The sequence below is a fragment of the Hevea brasiliensis genome, chromosome 9 (assembly GCF_030052815.1).
Source record: "Hevea brasiliensis isolate MT/VB/25A 57/8 chromosome 9, ASM3005281v1, whole genome shotgun sequence".
In the NCBI taxonomy this organism is placed as follows: domain Eukaryota; kingdom Viridiplantae; phylum Streptophyta; class Magnoliopsida; order Malpighiales; family Euphorbiaceae; genus Hevea; species Hevea brasiliensis.
Window position 1 is genome coordinate 89,284,688 of NC_079501.1, and position 16,380 is coordinate 89,301,067.

Consider the following 16,380-nt stretch of genomic DNA (forward strand, 5'->3'; position numbering starts at 1 on the left):
ACATATTTGTGATTTTTCTTAGTTTAAAGTAAAAAATTAAATAAAAATTCAAACACTACGAAGTTACAATAGTATTTTTTTTATTTGAAGGGTCAATCAATAAAAACACATTAACAATAATTATATATTATATCAATGTTAATCGAAATTTTGGTTTAAATTCCGATTATTAAGAAGAATAATCGAAATCAAACACCTCTAATAAATATAGTTTTAATGTAAGTAATTTACTGTCTAAATTACAGAGGAAATATACTATTCTACAATTTTGTTGTTTCAATTTTAACTATTACAAGCCTAATTAAATATATCTATGATTATAAAACTACATGATACTATAAAAATCATATAACAAATTAGTAACCCTGAAAATATTATTGTAAAAAATAAAAGAAAAATTCAATTCATGATTTCCATTATTTACTGCCATCGTCTAGGAGGCTTGACTGAGATGGTGTTGGTAGTTGCAGTTTTCCTCATACCTGAAAGGAACGATAATGGGGAATGTTAAATGGGACACTTAACCAAGAAAAAGGCCTGTTCATTTTACCCATCAGCATTTAGCTTAGAAATACTGATTTTACTTACTTGTTGGTGCTCTTGGTGAGTCTCTTGACGATGATGATGTAGTTTGCTTTAACTTTTGCAGGCTTCGAACCCTAGATAACACTTTATTCCTGAACAAAATAGATTAGACATTTTAGGGTTAGGTTTCGTCCAGTCAACTTTGCATGCAACTCTTCTAATCTGCCTTCTTAGTGAGTGGATGGCGAAATTTTATAATAAAACAATTATTTCATATAAGATATCTCACATGAAATGACAATCCAATAATGAGTAGACATGTAAACATGTGCGAGTTTCAATAAGTAAATATGTATACATTGGTGGGCCCCATAAACTTATAACTACCTTGCATTTTTTTTTAAATATGTAATCATATTTGTATACTTGTTTTAACACTATTTGTTTGTTATTCCATGTTATATACTAACATGAAATAAGTGCTTTATTATATAATTTCTCGAGTCGAATACATAGAAGCCATTATAGAAATTATTTTAAAAAATGCAAGGTAGTTATAATCTTATGACCATTTGTAAATGTGTATAATTTCTATTGACTTGTCATTTCAAGTAGATTATCTTACATGGAATCACCCATGTATAAAATAATTTTTCGAGGCTTGGCCTGTGCCTTCAGGAACTAGGGTGCTGATTTATACATATACTTTTAGGGTAAGGATTGACGCATACCGATGCGTGCATGTTTCTATATATGAATATATGTGGAACTTACCCCTCTGATTCCAATGGTTTTGTGCTCTCGCCCGTTGAGATATCTGGTTCTGTTCCAACAGAAAGACAACCATCAGAAACATCACTTAATCTATCTTCACGATCTCCATCTGCATATCCTAAAATTTCAACATCCTGGTTTATATCTCCTCGAGAATATTTGGATTGCTTGAGAAATCTACTTTGTTGTTTTAAATCCTCTGCGGATTGCTGGGAATCAAGTTCAGAATGCTTATCAATATTTTCTGAACAGTAATCATGATCAGAAGTTGTCTTTGAGGATTGCTTTTGGTTTCGCAGAGCCCCTCGCACGGAATCATTGCTCACGGAGGAATATCCATGCTTCAATGGTGTTCCTTGTTTCTCGCCATTAACACTAGGATAATCGTTTTTTAGATCTTTAAGCAATTGTAATCGCTCAATCTCGCCATCCTTTTCTGAAATTGTGTCTTTAAGAGATGCCACCTGCAGATGAAAGTTCATAAGCAATATTGCATAAAAAGGGTGACCCAGTGCATAAAGCATCCTACATTTGTGCGCTCTAAGGAAATTTGATGTATATAGCTTTACCCTTGCTTTACAGAGAGGCTGTTTTCATGACTTAAACCTGTTACCGTCACACTAAAACCATCCTCTTACAAACAATATTGTATGTGTTCTAAAAATAAAATTCATTTTCTAAGTTATTTCTAAGGTTGAATCATATTTCAACAATTATTAGACTCATTACCAAGTTGAAGCAACATGTCAATCTGATTACTAGGAATTAGAACAAAGAGAAAAAAGATTGAATACGTCAATATGATTACTAGGAACTAAATATATTGATGCTAAATATAAAATTAAAATGAGAGAATGGAAAATATAAAGAAGGAAAACAAACCTGATCCATTAATTCTCTAATATTGCCCTCTTTACTACTTCGTGCAGCTCCTAGCTCAACTCCTGAGACTCTTTCTGCGAACTTTAAGGTACTAATAGTTTCAGAGTATGAACTTACATCAGGATTGAGCTGCACAAACATAAGTGTCTTTGCTTGACCTCCTGCAACAAGAAAAGCCAAAAAGAAAATATTCATCAAGTCTAGTTGAGGTGTGCTACAAGCTATCAGGAATGCTCCGTCGTCATATAGAATTAGAACTTCAAATATAGATTTTAACAGAATGAAGATATCAAAAGCAATACCAAGAGAGGTTTGAAGGAGTTGAGTGAGCTTGCTATTTCTATAGGGTACATGAGAACTCTTTTGTGCAAGAGCAAAAATGACATCTCCTAGGGCAGATAAAGATTTGTTTATGTGTTGTGCTTCTCTGAGCCTATCTCCTGTTACTTCTGAGCGATCTACCCTTTCACTTCCGGCTAGATCCACTAAATGAAGATTACCCTGCGAAGTAGCACCAGTATGCAAGTCCTTTCCATGAACATGAATACTGACAACGCTGCATTCATAGATCTAATGATTTTCTCAACATGTTTTAAACAATTTTATAATATGAAAAAATTATATATGGTACTAGCAAGTATAAGAACCTGTGTGAGCGGCTGCTTCTTTCATTTAATGAAGTGGCACTAACAGCTCTGTTGTTTAGTCCAATGTCCATTAATTCTATAACATCTGAAGTTGATCTCACAGGGTGCATGGTAGCATCAGGCACAACTAACCCATTGTGTTCAGAAATAGACTTGATCCCAAGTGTGTGCAAATCAAGGGAAACAAAATTTCAAGAATATTGCATTCGTCGTTAAAATAAAACGCATTAGAATAAGAAATAAATGCAAATACAACAAAAATTTTGGACTAAATTAGCTAGGAAGCATAAAATGGATTTGAAATTTGAAAGGAGAAGTAAAAGAATTATTTGATTGCAGATATACATCATCAATCAAGTTAGGGGAAAAGGTAGCTTGTGCATAAGCTGTAAAACTCAAGAACCAAATAAAATAAAATGTAAAGGCTGCGTAATTTAGAGTTAATGAATCTGATTAAAAAGGATATCTCTTCTGAGAACCATCATTAGCTAGAAGATCACGCAATTGTTCATTATATATTTCAAGCATTTGTACTCCAACTTCATACATAAAAGAACTGCTTCTATTCTGAGAGATACTGAAAAGATCATTGAGTGCTCGATAATTAACTCCCCATTCTTCTTCTGTTGCTCCATTAGGACCAGTCTGTAACAGAAGGTCAAGTTGAATTAGCATTAATTGATATATCATAGCATTTATTATGAAACTTAAAAAGATGTAGGGAATTCATACCATTGTGTAAGTTTTCCCTGAACCAGTTTGCCCATAAGCAAATATACACACATTATATCCATCAAGAACACAGCGTATTAAGGGTTGCGTATCTGAAAATACCTCCCCTGCCAACATTCAGAGAGATTACCATGTTATATATTGCAATAATTTCAAATCATAGGCAAATTCAATTAGAATTTTCATTTCTAAGAATTATATTTACCAGTGAAATAAGAAATATACCTTGAGTAGAATTTGGGCCGTACACCTTATTAAACCTAAATAATCGATTACCATCCTTCCCTTGTTTGGAAGGATTTGCAACAACCAACTCTCCATTTTCGCCAATATACTCTATTGTTGTTTGTTTTTCAGCCTGACCAGATAGCAATGGCCTTATCCGACAATAAACTCTAATGTTTCCTGTATCAAGGAACTAAAATTGAAAAATTATCTTGAAAATGCACCAATTTACAATATTGTACAGAAAAGACCAAAGGTTAGCACCTTTTAAATCCTGCAGCTCATTGAACAGCTTCCGATTTTCAGCAAGAACTAAATGGTAGTTCTCACCTTCAACTACTAATTTTTTAAACTTTAATCCTGAAAATAGATCAAAAGTTAATCTTTAAGGGGTGACCATCACCACTTGCATAAAATGAGAAAAACTCCCATAAACCAACCAACCTAGGCAATTGAAATCCTCTGAATAGCTTTTTTTAGCTTTCAAAATTTCATGCTTGATGCACTGTGAAGACAACCTCAATTCCTAGAAGTTCTCACGTGTTTAGTAAAATGAATACTGTGAAGTAATATAAATGCAGAAGAAAGTAGACGTGAGAGAAGAGAATACCTGCAGTGCACCAAAATGAAACTCTGTCAACCTCTGGAAAATTATTTCTTTCTTGTTCCATTTCTGCTTTTGTGACTTAGAATATGCCTCAAGCACTTTCACCTTGTTCCTTGAATCGTCCAAGAGTTGCACAAGCTCTTTTAACCTCTTATCAAGGTCTGCTTTAGCATCTTTAGCTTCTGTTTCCATTTGCAAACAACGCAGTTCATATGTCTTTTTGGTTATTTCCAATTCTTGCCTCAATGCTGAAAGTTCATTGTTTGTTTGCTCCTTCTCTTTCACCGATTTAATCATATCTTCCTCCTCTGCTTTTCTCTTTTCATCCATTTTAGATTTCTCAAGTTCAAGTGCTCTTTTGGCTATTTCTAACTCATGCTTCAATGTTGAGAGTTCGATGTTTGTTTGCTCCTTCTCTTTTATCAATTTAATCACATCTTCCTCTCGTGTACTTTTTCCATCCATTTTTGACTTCTCAAGTTCAAGTGTCCTTTTGGCCTTTTCCAATTCCTGCTTCAGTTTTGAAAGTTCAAGGTCTATTTCCTCCTTCTCTTTCATCAATTTAATCACATCTTCCTCCTTTTGTGTACTTCTTTCATCTGTTTTGGACTTCCCTAGTTCAAGTGTTTTTTTGGCCATTTCCAATTCTTGTTTCAAAGTAGAAAGTTGAAGATTTATTTGCTCCTTCTCTTTCATCAATTTTGTCATATCTTCCTCCTCAACTTTCCTTTTTTCATCCATTTCAGACTTCTCAAGTTCAAGTGTCCTTCTGGCCCTTTCCAATGCTTGCTTCAATGTGGAAAGTTCAAGATTTGTTTCCTCCTTCTCTCTTATCAATTTTATCACATCTTCCTCCTCAAATTTCTTCTTCTCATCCATTTTGGTCTTCTCAAGCTAAAAAGAGAGGGGGAAAAAATCACATGATACAAATATAACAACAAACATCCATACAAAAAAAGATTTTTTTTAAAAAAAAAAGAAAATCGGAAAAAAAACTTTTGGAAAGTAAAAATACAGGGTAAATATCACATACGGTCACTCAATTTTATGAATATTTTCATAAAAGTCATTAAACTTCAATTTCTTTCATAAAACTCACCAAACTTTAATTTAATTTTATAAAAGTCACTATGACTGAAAAAAGTTTCTCGCTATTGACCTGTCAATCATTCTACAAATAAAATTACTTAACTAATGGTTGTTGGTGAAGAAGAAACGGAGAAAAGAGAGGAGTTTAATGGCAAGGAAGGTAGCTGGATGCGTTTTATGCATCCTATTTTTATTTTTTTTAAATAAGATAATTTTATTTATAAAATAGTTGATAGATCAGTATATTAACCTAAAAACCTTTAATTTCCAGTCACAACGACTTTTATGAAATCGAATTAAAATTTAATAAGTTTTATGAAAGAAATTAAAGTTCAGTGATTCTTATTAAAACACTCATAAAGTTGAGTGTCTGCATGTTATAGTTACCCATAAAATATATGTGTCCAATCCATTTCTATCAAATAGTGAAGAGAAATTAAAGAATCAAAAAAATAAATAAATAAAAGAGAAACAAAATACATATAGAAGTATATGAAATGGTAAGTATTTATAAGAAGAGAGAATTGGAGATTGAGATGTGTTAGAAGATGTTGTAAGAAAACAGTAACACTATATAAACTAATATTTTGTTTTCTATGAATCATACCTTTATTTGTTGAAGCTGACCCTTAACAATCTGCAACAAATTGCATTATTTTAGTAATTAGAAAAACAGATGCAGTCATAGGTAGTGGACGAGAAATTATTAAGTGCACCCGGTGCACAAGCACCATATCTGACAATCATGTGGGACTTACTCTTTATATTGTAGGAATGACCCACTTTTTTATGAGATAGAGAGCACTATTTGTATCTAATAATTAGCTGTAGTGAACATGTATCCATTTCTGCTACCAACAAGGAAAAAAAATCATACCAAAGTCTCTTCACCAGTCCCAGAAGCAAGGGCTTCAAGAACTCTGATTCTTGATTGGTACTTTTCCTCTCGAGCCTTGAACAAGTTGTTTTGCTGAAAGCATTGATTGATAAAGAACTTGGTATAAAAAAGCAAAGGAGAAACCATTATATGTGAAATGAGAAAACATTCATTACAGTTCTTAAGTGTTCCGCTTGAGTTGAAATGCGCCGTTCAATCTCCTGCACAACTTTTCTTAAAAGACATGCTACACGCTGCAAAACAAAAGTAATATGAGAGCATGCTTCTAAAATAACTCTTATACACAACTATATATGTACATGCATGCATGCATAAAAGAGATTGTACACGTATTTAGATTGTTATATATTATTAGTATATATTAAAATGCGTGTTTGCGTTTCACCAATATGCCTCCATATTGCATACATGAGGTATTTCTCCATTCTTTCTTTCAACGCTTTCATCCAGAATTCCATTCACAACACTCAATAGTGACTGAGTTGGGGCATTCTGCACCAAACATTAAAAAGGAATAGGGATTTTCAATAGAAATACTAACAAAAATTTTAAAAAAATATGAATGCCCACAGACAACTTAAAGACTAAAAACATACATCCAAACTGCTTGATCTCATCATCTCTGAAATCTTTGTTGCAGAGAGATCTGCATAGCGCCCTTGTTTCAATTGAAACACGTCATGGAACTTATGTCCAATATGATGCATCAATGCAGTTGATGCCTCTGTAGAAGGAAAAAGACATTAAGAATTTGAGATGAACCATTCAAATCTTAAAAAACAAAAGATTTCTAAAGTTGATCCAGTAAACATAACAAAAAGTTGTCTTCTTTTGATTATATTTGAAAAGAATTTATTCTATATACACCCAAATAACATCACATTCACACCTGCCATGACAGGAACACGCTGAGCTCGTCGGAATTTTGCATCTTGCAAAACCTTCAGTTTGTCTTCTCCAGATTGTGGAGAAGGAAGCCCATAAGAGGATACACTCCCACAACGACTTCCACCTCTAGTAGTTGTACTAGTAGCAGAAACATTATCTACCTCAAAGGCAAATTGTTCTTTAAGTGCTAAAAGGCAATCCATAACAGTCTTCATAGATCCCTGAAAATATGAATGTCAATGCATAGAGAGAGAGAGAGAGAAAGGAACTAGCCATGGTTGACAGTTTATTACTATTAAAAGGTGCTACAGCGCAACTTATATGGAATGAAAGTATAACCATACGGAAATTCTTGCCTAAAATTAGTACACCATGCATCCAAGACAGAAAATATATGAGTTTAATATGTGGGTCTCACCATGCATCTTGCATATTGGCTTCAGACTAAATTTAGGTAAAAAAAACTTGCTTACACTTAGCAGTAAAATATTCATGTGCATAAAATTATTGCATAGAGAAGAATTAATCGTCAAAATTTTGGATACCTTCTCTAGGTCTGATATTTCAAATTGTTTGATCCCCAATTCACCCATGGTTACTAGAAACTTTTTAATATTTTCTGGGTGTGATGACGTAGAATGATCAGAGACACCTCCCTAAAATAGAAAATAAATTCTGACATCAATAAAACTCAAAGCATAACTCAACAAAAGATAGTCAAGTCACAAAAGATCAGCAACCTCACTCACAAAACCAGGTCTAAGCTTGTTAAGTATTTGAAGTAGAACAGTGCCATCAATCAAGCAGGCTCTCAACTCCTCAGATGAAGCTTTTAGTGGCAAATTCAAATTAGGGACAATACTGTTTATCCAGTCTATCAATACTATTTGCTGCTTTGCTATAGATGAACAAAAGTAGAAACAAACAAGAAAGAAAATGAGAAACTTAATTCAAAAAACAAGTGCGCAGTTATAAAGAAAATCTGCTTTACTTACCCTCAGTGTCATCATTAAGGATTATAGTTGGCTCAAAAACATCTGAAACACCAGAAAATTTTGAGCTGTTGATTCTTCCATTTTGTTTTATGAGGTTATCCGACATCGAATTCATAATTGAAATTAGGAAGGGGCATTTAGCTTCAAATCCAGTAATCAAAAAAGACTGTAAATGAACAATTGTCCAACATTATCATAAGCAGGCCTGAAAAGTAATTAAATATGAACATCACAAGGCAATCTATTTATTCAAAATGATTAAAGAAATCTGCATTGATGAATAAAATGTTGCCACTAATTGGGTGTGTCTTGAATTGCTAGTGAACAATATACACCCATTGAGAGCATTGTGATAGGACAATAACACTTGAAAAGAGGCTCCTATAACCTTCTCGATAGACTATATGAAATCTTTTATTTGAATTGTTATCCCAAAATTGTCAACTTTCACAATTAATTTTTGGCAAAGTCACCACCTTTTTTTTTTTTTTTTTTCTATCTTCTATTATTTAGAACTTTCAAGTGGGATTTATGGGTTCAATATCTAGACCCTTCCTCTAAAGAACATACAAAAGATCTACAAGAATCCTGAAGTTCGGGCCCCATCAAGCGCAGAAATGTAAAAACACTAAAGGATTTCATAAACACTACAGGATTTCCTGAACACAAGTGTACGTTCTACATGCAATGTGTGAACAATTTGCAATGAAAATTTTCCAGATCTGGGTTGAAGAATGGATAAATTATTGTAAATGACCTTACGGCAATATTAACCCTTCACCATGAGAAGAAATTCATAGCAAACCAAAGACTTCTAATATAAGCTTTGAAGATTTGAAAAGGGAAAAATAATAAATTAAAAACAAAAAAAAAGTTATTTGTGCACTATAAATAGGAACTTTCTTTCCATAAGCACAAATTTATTAGTGAAGAAAATAATAATCACATTAATGGATAAATTCAGCTGTAGAGGGAAATTGGAGAACAATAAGGAAGGAGGACAAGTCTCAAAATGATGAATTTGGCATTGAGATTATCAGATAGTTACAATACAATTTCTTTTCCTCTTAAAAAAATCATCCTAAAATTCTTATAGTCTTCATCACTAAATTCAGAATGTGATATGCAAATCAGAATTAACCGATGTTAACAAACCAAAGATGATATTCATAGAGGACCCAGAATATGATTACCAGAACTAAAACAAACAAATACACTCTAGGAAATGTTACATAAAGGAAATGATGACTGAAAATATTGGCACAAAGAAGAAAAGCAATAATAAAAAAATAATCAAGATCCATAAAAGCCAACCTGAGGAAAGCAAAAAGAAGGAGAGACATGAACGTATGCACGCCGTTAATGAAGGTGTATCTCATGTCCTGCAAAGAAAGAAAGAAAAGAAAAAGTTTCTACCAGAGACTTAGATTTTTTTTTTTTTTAAAAAAAGTTTAGTGAAGATTTGTTTGGTATTCCATATACGTTTATCTGTATGAAATAATGGATTCATGATATAATTTCTTCTGTATACGTCTCTAATCATTCATGTGTGTTTTTGCCACGTTCTCTTCTCTTCTATGGTAGTCAGTGAAATGTGGAAACTAGTCTTTCCTTAGCTTCTGTTGTTTCTCTAACCTCACATCATCTTTCCACCTCTCTTTACAAATTACTATATATTTGCTATAAAAAAGAAAAAAAAATGATTGGATTGTAGCTAGATATTAAGAAAATTTTAAGATGTTTGCTCTAACCATCATATCTATATGTATCTTGTTCAGACCAAATGATTATTGAATTTGTCCACACTCAATCTAATTGGTAATTTATCTAAAAACTCCATCATTAGGGTACTCATTAATCATTAGAGATAATCTCTCCTATTAAATAAAAGTAACGACTCTGTTTGAAACATCTTCCCTCAACATAATAGGATCACAAAGAGATATAACTTATTAAGTCAAATTACGAATAACATAATTACAACAATATAAATAAAAAAATAGAAAAATACACTTAAGTATCATTAAGTACCACGTGGTTTAATCCTTTATTAAAAGAGATTAAGGTTCATTTTTTTATACTCAAGGATTTGTGATTTAATACCGTTAACACTTAAAGAACAAAGTTACTGACATCATTAAAAAAATGATGACTAAGAGTCAATGTGGCAGGGAAAAATTGACATCCCACTGATGTCAACACTGTGTTAGCATTTTTAATATTTATTTTATTTTGACATTTAAGTACAAAAGGTTGTAAACACAAGTCCTGAATTTGCAAAAAAATGGGTTTAATTTTTTTGCACTTGCGAATTTATGCTTTAATGTCATTAGTACTTAAAGAACTAACATCATTAAAAAAATGATAATTAAGAGCCAATGTGGCAGGAAAAACTGACATCGCACTGATGTCAATGGTATGTTAGCATTTTTAATATTTATTTTATTTTGGCACTTAAGTGCAAAAGGTTGTAAACACAAGCCCTGAATTGCCAAAAAATGAAAATCCATGCCCTGAATTGCTAAAAAAATGAAAGCTCATTAAAATACAAGATATTTAAGTGTACTTTCCTTTTTTATTTATAAATAAGTCCTTATAACTTGATAAATAAATTCTTAAATATTATAATTTTTTAATAATATAATTATAATATAAAAGAAGAGAGAGAAAATTAAATATAATCCCTTTGCCCCTGTATTTGTGCGCGCGCATGTGTATGTATGTGTCTCTTCCTCTCTCTATCTCTCTCTCCTTTTATATTATTAAATAATTATAATATTTATGGACATGATTACCACATTATCAAAAACATAGTGACATAACATACAAGGGCCCATTGACTAAGTCTAAGAGCAAGATTATCACTTAGCTTGATTGTATTCAGAATTAAAGAAGTTTGGCTAAACTTGGCTAGTCCATAGGAGTTGGGTGCACGTGAAAGTGTATGGACTTAAGTTAAAATAAAGATAATGAGCTGAGTATGAAGAAAATAAGCCCATATGTGTGTAAAAGGAATTTGCTATTTGAAATTGACCAAGTCAAAGAAATCAGTTAAAGATTGTAATATTCTGCAAATAGGGAAGGAAATAAGGTTGAAAAGTTGACCAAATCTCCTCAAATTCATGCATCAACTTGTGGGTAGATTTTTGAATTATTTTTTTAAAGATTCAATATTATTTCTTATTTAAAAGACTATCCAAAGTTCCTATTTAATAATCTTACTATCTTTTTTACATAGTGCTTCTAATCAATCTACACAAAGGCCATCTCTTGTAAACTCAAAAGCATTCTAAGCTATTCATTACAATAGAAAGTATTGCTTCTTCTTTCTTATCAAACATTATTTTTTGTGGCGAAGTTTTGACTTATCATATGAACTCCTTATGTGCCGTCTTCATTGGAATTGTATTCTTTGTAGCGAAATTACTATTATCAAAGTTTACATTTCATAATTATCCTCTTATTTTTGCCTTTTAATATTGTTGTACTTAATTCACAAAATACTAGTCGAATTTCTTATTTGTCAAAATGTAAGGACTTGTTTGTAAACAAAATGGGAAACTATACTTAAATGTTCCATAAGTTTATACTTTTAGCGTTCAAGGCCTAAGCTTTCTTTTTTATGACAATTCAGGGCATGTGCTTTCGGCCTTTTGTACTTAGGTGCTAAAATAAAATAAGTACTAAAATGTTAACATGACATTAACATCGGCGCCATGTTAACTTTTTCCTATAACATTAATACTTACTTAGCATCCTTTTAATGTTGTTAGTCACTTAGTCCCTATAACATCAATATATATATAAATTGCAACTCATGAGCAAGATATCATCAACCAATAATCCTATCGGTTGCCAACCTATAATAGAAGAAGAAATATCATGAATAAGCAGCTAAGATTTAGACTCAAACTGAAGAAAATCATAAACACAAGGTTTTCTAAAACATGTTAATGCAAATACTCTATGATCCATCATTTGATTCATTAGTCTCTAAAATAATCACATGTAAACATGAGTTGTTAAGTATTTCATAGTTTTAATGCACATTATTTGTAAAATAACAAATGCTTCACAAATGGTTGAATTGAATCCTCTAAAGAGCCAAGAACCAAACAACGTGCTTTCATAGTTTTTCTTAAGAGTAATGAACTCTCTTTATCAGTGTCCAAAAAACACCCAAGTATGGCCCTTAAATATATGATATGGCCACCTTTGGCCAATGGTCATACCTTCTTGTATGGACAATACGTAATTGCCATATCGTTACAATAATCACTTCTTTTTTTCTTTTTTAATACGCAAATAGAAAGAGAGTGGATCCAGGTTGACTCAAATGGATGACTTAAACCATATTTCTTTTAAAGAGAGATTGAAGAGTATGACTAAGCTCTTAGCTACAAGAACATCAAAAACACCATCCACCTATATCATTTTTCTTCAATTCCTAAAGTTTAATATTCAATTGCAACTGTCGATTATGAGATACTGAATCAAAAGCATTATGAAGTTCTTACCAAACTGAATCAAACTGTTCCTCAATTAGCGAAGAAAGTAACTTGGAAAGGAGTATTTGATCACACTGAAACCAAGTTTGATAAGCAAGATTAGGAACAATTTGATTAGGAGAAGAGGTGGAGGGAATGGTTTTTGATGGTGTAGAAGAATAACCATCAACAAAGCTATGAAGATTTTGGTAGTTTAGAAGAGGAACAAATTGCATTTTCTAGGCTAAAATATTTTTGGTATTTAGCTTAACAAAAAAGTTGTGACTTGTGGATGAAGTAGAAAAGGTTGTGGTGGCCATAGCTGGTTGAGAATCAGCAGTTTTGGATGTAATAATCATGGCTCTGATACCAAGTAAATGATAATGATTAAAAAGGTTTTTTGTGCATTGATTGAGCAATGGAGTTACAACTTATATAGGAATTACAAACAAAGGAAATGCTAAGAAGCAAATATTATGATAAGAGATGAGAAACAGATAAAGCTAAAAAGATTTATACAAATAATACAAGTGGTTAAAGAGAGAAATGAATGTATATCCTTAACTTTCCTTGCAGACAATACAACCTGGCCCAAATAAACATTAACCACCGCTCTTAAGCCACCATAGAGGACCCTTATAAATAATACAGGTGGTTAAAGAGAGAAATGAATGTATATTTTTAACTTTCCTCGTAAACAATATAACCTAGCCCAAATAAACATGAACTGCCACTCTTAAGCCACCATAGAGGACCCTTGCATTATTGCAGTATCTATAGAGCAAGGTAAGGTATCCATGAGACAACACCACATGAAATGTTAGACTTGCAATGGAAGTAGCAAAAACCAAACCAATTTCAATCCTTACCAAGCAAAGGACTAGCTAAAGAGACATCATATTAGAATTAGTCCATCCTTGAGTCAAAACATATCCTGACTTCATAAAATAAATCCCATTCTTATATTGAGACCAAAAAGAGTATCTAGTGGAAAGAAAAAAAAAAAGGCTCAAATTAATCTTTGACTCAAAAGAAAGGAAAACCTATCTCATCATATCAACCTTTAATGTCCTATTGACTCTATTAATAAGCACATCCAATATAGTAGTTAGCGAAAGAACTTCTATAGTAACTTTTTCACATGAGGACCACCATTCAACTAGTTATCAGATGAAACATTAATAGAGCAACCATCACAACATGCCAGCATAGACCTTACAGAGATTAAATTAATAAAATTAGAAGGTTTGTCTAAAATTATAAAAAGCTTATAAAGGTTTTGATTTTTTTTGCATTTAGACTTTATGTTTATTGAAAAGTGTAAGTCAAGTTGGAGGAATTGTAAATAAGAGAAGAAATATAAGTGATGTAAGGAGATGACTTACTTTAATTCATTTGTAGTCGGTGATGTATGCATTTTATGTCATCATTTAGGTATAATTTTTGCATATAATTTATCCTTGTTCATAGCTATTACTATAGATATTAGCATATATTTAGTCAATTTTGCCTTTTTACACTTTTTAGTTTAATTTTTGGAATTTATTTGTTTTGTAGGTTAAATTTGAAGAATTTTGGTGTATTTTGATCAGAGCAGCCATTTGAAAGAAATTAGAGTTGAATTGCAAAATTTTAAAATTAAGTTGAAGAAATCGAAAGTTGCACAACCTGTGACTTGTGTCACAGGTTGTGTCGTTGTCAGATATGAAGTTTTTCTCGGGTAGAAGGTTTCACAACCTGCGACACAAGGCACGATACAACCGATTCAGCTTGTGTCCTTTTAATGAAAATGGTTGACGTGGCACTTTCGTCCCTCTGATTTAATACATCACTTTCTCCAGAATCTTCTGCCTTTTTACCCATTCTAGGGCAGACCTCTGAACCATATCAAAACTTCTTTTTCTCTTTCTTTCCAAAAGAATGAGAAAAAGAGGGAGATTTTGCAAGAGAGAGAGAGAGAGGAAGAGGAGCTCGTGAAATCGTTTTGCAGCAGCAGCAGAGGACGTTTTCTGCAACACTCCAGCAGCAGATTCTTTATCATTTTATTGGGTTTTTCTGTTCCTTAGCTTAGATTTTCATTATTTCTTCATTTATATACTTGGGTTTGTCTTGAAATCATGATTTGTAAGTAGATCTTTGAGATTCTAGAGATGGGTTTGTAAATATTGCTTTATATTGTGGCTTTTGAACTGATTTAGTCATTTAAATGAGATTTGCTGCATTTTGATTTATTGCTTGTGAGTTTGTTGCCTTGCTTGATGAATGGGCCCTCATTAAGTTAAGTTTTAATCATTGACAGATGGACTAAAAAGTGAATGTTTGGGATAAGTAATCTTGCAATAAACTTAGTTTTCTTGGTGTTGGAGATAAGCTAAGAAGATTAAGGGGACTTTCAAAAAATCAATTAGAACTTTAATTGGGTTTTTATCAGGTTTGAAATACTATGAAAATACGGTTTGATTTGATGAATACCAACTTTGAAATGCTTGCAAAATGTTTCAAAGAACTAAGAATTGATTTCCCTCAAAATTGCAATTCTCATGTGTTTGGCTAAATTTGGGATAAACTACATGCAAACAATATTGAAAACCCTATCTCTAGAATCACTTTAATTTTTATTGAATTTAGATTGAATTCCTCCCAATTTCATAATTAGCAATTTCAATCTAAATTTTGGTAATCTAGTTTAATTAATTTAGTTAATTATTTGATTTAGCTTAAATTCCTCAAATACCAATTTTAAATTTTAAATTTCATTTTTTTTATATCTTTAAATTTTACCATTCTAATTAGCTTATCCTTTTATTTTCAATTTAAGCACAATTCCATATGGGAACGATATTATTTTTAAAACTATACTACTGTGACTCGTGCACTTGCGGAAGCTATTTCACAGTTAACACATCAAGTTTTTGACGCCGTTGCAGGAGAATTGTCTGTTTTTAAGTTGGATTTTAATTGTTTTAAACTGATTAGAATTTTTATTTTCTTTTATTTTCACTGCTGTTTCTTGTATTTTTCAGGTACTTTTCTTGTTTATGAGACGATTGAAAAGCACAAGTGACAGTTCAACCCTGAAATTAAAAAATTATGTCGAGCCAACAAAAAGGAATCTAAGAGGAGAAATGAAGCAGAAAAAGAAGAACAACAAAGGTTTAACCAAGAGGAAAAAATTGAAAATATGGAGAATCAAAATAGAGCTATTGGTGGAGATAATAGAGGAAATGAGCAAAATAAGTAGAATGAAGTTGTTAATCAAAATGATCCTCAGAGAAGATCCATGTTAGATTATGCTTTTCCTAGATGTGCAAATGTGAGATATAACAAACCTATCATTAGAGCTAATCAATTTGAGTTAAAGACTGGTCTCATTCAAATGGTTCAGAATTCACAATTTGGAGGTAGTCCACTTGAAAATCCTCATTCTCATTTGAAGAAATTTTTTATGATATGTGGTACATAAAGGCAGCCTGGAGTTTCAGATGAAGTGATTCGGCTCACCTTATTTCCATTCTCTCTTCGGGATTCAGCATTAGAGTGGTATGACTCACTTCCACAAGCGACTATAGCTACTTGAGAGCAGCTATCTCAGGCTTTTCTATCTCAGTTTTTCCCACTTGGGAAGACCACT

General features: G+C 32.1%; 1 protein-coding gene across 3 annotated transcripts; it reads right to left on the bottom strand.

The window, feature by feature from the left end:
- Positions 1–185: 185 nt before the first annotated feature.
- LOC110661449 (kinesin-like protein KIN-14K) lies at positions 186–9,892 on the bottom strand. 3 transcript variants are annotated; one of them, XM_058153917.1, is made up of 22 exons: positions 9,577–9,892; positions 8,263–8,428; positions 8,008–8,165; positions 7,813–7,923; positions 7,269–7,488; positions 6,976–7,103; positions 6,788–6,871; positions 6,535–6,612; positions 6,359–6,451; positions 6,089–6,118; positions 4,396–5,286; positions 4,230–4,311; positions 4,050–4,145; positions 3,786–3,965; positions 3,561–3,667; positions 3,294–3,473; positions 2,829–2,992; positions 2,484–2,737; positions 2,182–2,342; positions 1,300–1,763; positions 589–677; positions 186–482 (listed from the first exon to the last, which is right to left on the bottom strand). In XM_058153917.1, the coding sequence occupies exons 2-22, from the start codon at positions 8,375–8,377 to the stop codon at positions 421–423; spliced, it is 3,747 nt and encodes a 1,248-aa protein (XP_058009900.1). In that variant the 5' UTR covers positions 8,378–8,428; positions 9,577–9,892; the 3' UTR covers positions 186–420. The 3 variants fall into 3 exon arrangements, with proteins under 3 accessions (XP_058009900.1, XP_058009901.1, XP_058009899.1); XM_058153918.1 differs by having other exon boundaries at positions 8,017–8,165; positions 8,263–8,467; XM_058153916.1 differs by having other exon boundaries at positions 8,263–8,467.
- Between the last annotated feature and the right edge of the window lie 6,488 nt (positions 9,893–16,380).